At 43.8% G+C, this 1,604-nt stretch overlaps 1 protein-coding gene across 5 annotated transcripts in view; it reads left to right on the top strand.

Annotated features, from left to right (window-relative positions):
- radil2a (Ras association and DIL domains 2a) overlaps positions 1-1,604 on the top strand; it is a 55,439-nt gene that overhangs the window by 20,670 nt on the left and 33,165 nt on the right. For all 5 annotated transcript variants that reach the window (XM_032537044.1, XM_032537042.1, XM_032537046.1 and 2 more), the window contains one exon: positions 532-767. In XM_032537044.1, the coding sequence (XP_032392935.1) occupies positions 532-767 (236 nt within the window). The remainder of the gene's footprint in view (positions 1-531; positions 768-1,604) is intronic.

Raw genomic sequence — 1,604 nt, forward strand, 5'->3', positions numbered from 1 at the left:
GTAACTCGTTACTACCCACCTCTGCCGGTAGTGTATATATATTTAAAAAGAAAAATCCAGAACATTAGTAATTTGTAGTTATTTATGAGTTATCACTAAAATAATATAAGGAACATCAAAATATATTAAAGCTCTGATAATTACATTTATAAAAATAAAAACTTAAGATATAAAACTCAAATTCCTTTGTACAAAAACACAATAACAACAAAAGCAACACGCTCCATTGCTGGTGTTAAGCAAGTACAATGTTTAGCATGTTCCCCATTTTAGTTCAACCTGTTAGCATGGTAACATTGGCACCAATCACCGTACCAAATTTCATATCAATCAATTTAATAGTTGTTGAGATATTTCAGTCTTGACCAAAGTGGTGGACTAATCACTAACTACTAGCAAGGTTAAAAAAAATACACTATGGCCTCCAGGTTGTCAATAGTTCAATTTGTTGGTTAATTTAGTTCAAGAGAGTTTAGCATCCACCAGTTCCCCTGTGGCCATCTTACCTAAATGTCTACCTTTGTTGTTCAGGTACTGCCTGGAGAAAGAAGACGCCAACAACTACGTTCTCTGCGATGTGATCGGCAAGACGGGCGCAGACAACCAGTGGAGGAGGGAGTGTTTCCGGGTGGTGGGAGACAACGAGAAGCCCCTCATGCTGCAGTCACTTTGGAAACCCAAGGAAGGCTTCTCCAGGCGTTTTGAAATCCAGTTGAGAGCGAGCGTTGAAGAGCAAAGCTTAAAGGACAGAGACACAGTCACAGCAGGTACACACGTCGGCTAACACCTTCATACCTTCAGCTTATGCCCCTCGTCATCTCCAGAGATCAAAGATTGTGCCTACTCTCCTTAAAAAGCACACATCTAACCATTATTAGTACAACTCAGCGACCCTTACATCCTTACGCCTGGGCAATCAATCACTCAGTCTCTGTTGTGGTGGCACGGGGAGCCTTTATTCTTGTCTCTTATTGCAGGCTAACAGGCTTTATTGTCCAGCTTATCACCAGCTAGAGCATGGGAGATGGCAGGCAGAGAGGTCAGAAGGAAACAAAAGCTGCAGTGAGGGATAGAGGAGGTCAGCGCAGCCTCGCTCTTATCTTTGTTGTATTGCAAGTATCCATTAGGCCCCGTGAAACATCAAGGATCCGGGCGGCCCTTCACGCTGGGCCTGTAGCTGCCAGAAAGTGGCCACTCACTGCTGTGTTATTTCTTCTATAATGAGCTCACTTCCTGCTCACTGGGGACTATCTAGCCTTGTTGACTTGATGCTGGCTTTCTAATCAGTATTATTCTTGGTACGACTGATGTGTTGGCAATTCCTCCTGATCGCTAACCTGGAAATCCAGAGTTCTCACGAGAGCACAATTTGAATTTGCTCAGCAAGTTACTCTGGCATTGAGTAATGCTGCTCATTAACTATACCCGTGTAGCTGAGCTGCACCGATCACATCGGTGCATCTAATGTAGGCGAGGCCAGAGGCGAGTTTAACAAATGACGACAGTTTAATCTACTGGTGAGCTCCGCTGGTAGCTAAGCGTATGGGGCTCTGGATACGTCACCCTATGTGTTGTGTGATTGGTCGTAGTGTTATCCAATTGCG

This window comes from Etheostoma spectabile, chromosome 15 (assembly GCF_008692095.1).
Source record: "Etheostoma spectabile isolate EspeVRDwgs_2016 chromosome 15, UIUC_Espe_1.0, whole genome shotgun sequence".
Lineage (NCBI taxonomy): Eukaryota > Metazoa > Chordata > Actinopteri > Perciformes > Percidae > Etheostoma > Etheostoma spectabile.